Source organism: Neopelma chrysocephalum, unplaced genomic scaffold (genome assembly GCF_003984885.1).
Source record: "Neopelma chrysocephalum unplaced genomic scaffold, ASM398488v2 Primary Assembly neopelma1_162, whole genome shotgun sequence".
Classification (NCBI taxonomy): domain Eukaryota; kingdom Metazoa; phylum Chordata; class Aves; order Passeriformes; family Pipridae; genus Neopelma; species Neopelma chrysocephalum.
In genome coordinates, this window is record NW_020897824.1 from 40,701 (window position 1) to 43,027 (window position 2,327).

A 2,327-nucleotide genomic window follows, 5' to 3' on the forward strand; every position below is an offset into this window, starting at 1 on the left:
CCATCCTGCCAGGGACCTCAGGGACACCCCAAACCCAAACCTGAGCCTTCCTGTCCTGCCAGGGACCTCAGGGACACCCCAAACCCAAACCTGAACCCCCTGTCCTGCCAGGGACCTCAGGGACACCCCAAACCCAAACCTGAATCCCCCGTCCTGCCAGGGACCTCAGGGACACCCCAAACCCAAACTTGGGCCTGGGACACTTGGAAAATAATTGGGATTCGTCCTTAGACCCAGCAAATAAACCTGGGACAGGGTGAGGCTACATAAGCACAATATAAAGGGAAAAGCAGGAACGTTGCTACCCTGGAGCTAAGTTGTTATTATTATTATTATTATTGTTGTTATTATTATTATTATTATTATTATTATTAAAAAATCCAACCAGGATGACACAGGGGAGAGCCCAGAGAAACCAGAGCAGAGGAAAACCAAGCCCAGGACTTTTCTTGGCAGAGATCCTGGCCCTGGGGGGGTTGGGGGCACTCAGGAATATAAATTAGTCCCCAAAATCCAAACTCCCCTTGGCATGGAGCCTGAGGACACCCTTTATCCAACAGGAATCCTGGGGGTGCTCCCCAGCCAACCCCCAGCCCCGCTGTGTGACCCCTGGGGGGCCCTGGGACAGGGGCCAGCCCTGAAACACAAATCTCCCTCTCCAGCTGCCCCAGGATCCCTCTCTGGGCACAGCCCCAAACCCTCCCCGGGCACTTCCCAAAGGCCAAAGCCCCTTCCCTGGAAAAAACGAGGGGAGCAGCTGCCTGAGCCCCCCAAACCCAGCTGTGGGCACTCCCTTGGGAACTCCAGCGGGAACTGGGATGTGGCTGTGGCACTGAAGGGCATTTAGGGGAAAAAAGGGTGGGAAAAAACACGAGTTTGTGGGAGCAAACGGTCTCAGGATTGGCCGGGGGATGGGAAGGGGCCGGAGCTGAGCCCACCCCGGAGGGAGCCGGGCAGGAACTGGGACGCCCGGAACAGGGAGGGGGCAGGACACGGCCCCTTCCCAGCCCCGGCTCCCGGGAAGGGTTTGGGAGGCACAGGGAGGAGGATGAGGAGCCCAGGGGGACAGGGAGGGACCCCGGCTCTGGGGAGGGGGGAACAAAGCAGCTCCAGCGGGACAAGGAGAGGCCACGAAAGACAATCGAACCCCCCACACCGGGGGAAGGAGCCGCGTGTCCGTCCCCGAGGGCTCCGGGCACGAGGCCTCGGTCCCGATGCCCTCCCTCCCCTCGGTTCCCTCCCCTCGGCCGGCGGGAGGAGCCGGGGGGAGCCCACATCTTCCCCGACACCTCCCGGAGCCGCTCCCTCCTCCCCAGCCTCCCGCAGGGCCGTGCCAGCCGTGCCAGCCCGTCCTTCCTGGTGTTAATCACGGAGCCATGGAATGGGTTGGGTGGGAAGGGACCTTAAAGCCCATCCAGTGCCACCCCTGCCACGGGCAGGGACACCTTCCACCGGCCCAGGTTGCTCCAAGCCCCGTCCAACCTGGCCTTGGACACTTCCAGGGATCCAGGGGCAGCCACAGCTTCTCTGGGCACCCTGTGCCAGGGCCTCCCCACCCTCCCAGCCAGGAATTCCTTCCCAATATCCCATCTGACCCTGCCCTCTGGCCCTGGGAAGCCATTCCCCGTGTCCCGTCCCTCCAGGCCCTTGTCCCCGGTCCCTCCCCCCGCGCCCCCCGGGGCCGGGGCGGGCACAGCCCGGCGGGAGCGGCAGCGCCGGGGCCGGGGCTCCCCGGGGCTCCCCGTGGCCGCCGCTCCCGCCCCGCCCCGGATGGGGCCCGAGGCCTCGGCGCGGCCCCCGCGGCGGCTCTCACCGAGCGCTGCAGCTCCCCGAGCCAGCAGCTGGCGCGCTCCTTGCCGCTGGGGTCAGGGTCGTGGTAGAGCGCCTGCACGGCCTGGCGGACGAGCTGCAGGCTGGGCTGGCCCTGCCCGCGCTCCATGGCCGGTCCCTCAGCGCCGCCCGCCCGCCGCCATGGCCGCTCCGCCGCCGCGCCTTCCCCCCCCTTCCACCGCGCCCGCCAACCTTCCGTTCCGCCGCCTTCCGTTCCGCCCGCCTCCCGCGCCGCCGCCGCCGCCGCCCGCTCCGCCCGGCCCCGCTCCGCCTCTCCCGTCCCGTCGCGTCCCATCTCATCCCGTCCTATTCCATCCCGTCCCGTCCCGTCCCTTCCCGGCCCGGCTCGGTTTGTCCAACCGTCCCCCCCCCCCCAACGCCCGGCCCGGGCCGGAACGGGTTTCCGGTGGTGCGTCGGTCAAATGAGTCCGGGCGCACCTGGCGCGGCGGGAAGGAGCCGCGACCGCCCGAACTGCCCCCAAAACCGGGCCCAGAGA

The 2,327-nt window shown here is 66.9% G+C and overlaps 1 protein-coding gene across 1 annotated transcript in view; it reads right to left on the reverse strand.

Annotated features, from left to right (window-relative positions):
* TNPO3 (transportin 3) overlaps positions 1-1,969 on the reverse strand; it is a 23,773-nt gene extending 21,804 nt beyond the window's left edge. The window contains exon 1 of the mRNA XM_027701556.1: positions 1,814-1,969. Within this exon, the coding sequence (XP_027557357.1) occupies positions 1,814-1,939 (126 nt within the window). The 5' untranslated portion in view covers positions 1,940-1,969. The remainder of the gene's footprint in view (positions 1-1,813) is intronic.
* Positions 1,970-2,327: the final 358 nt, after the last annotated feature.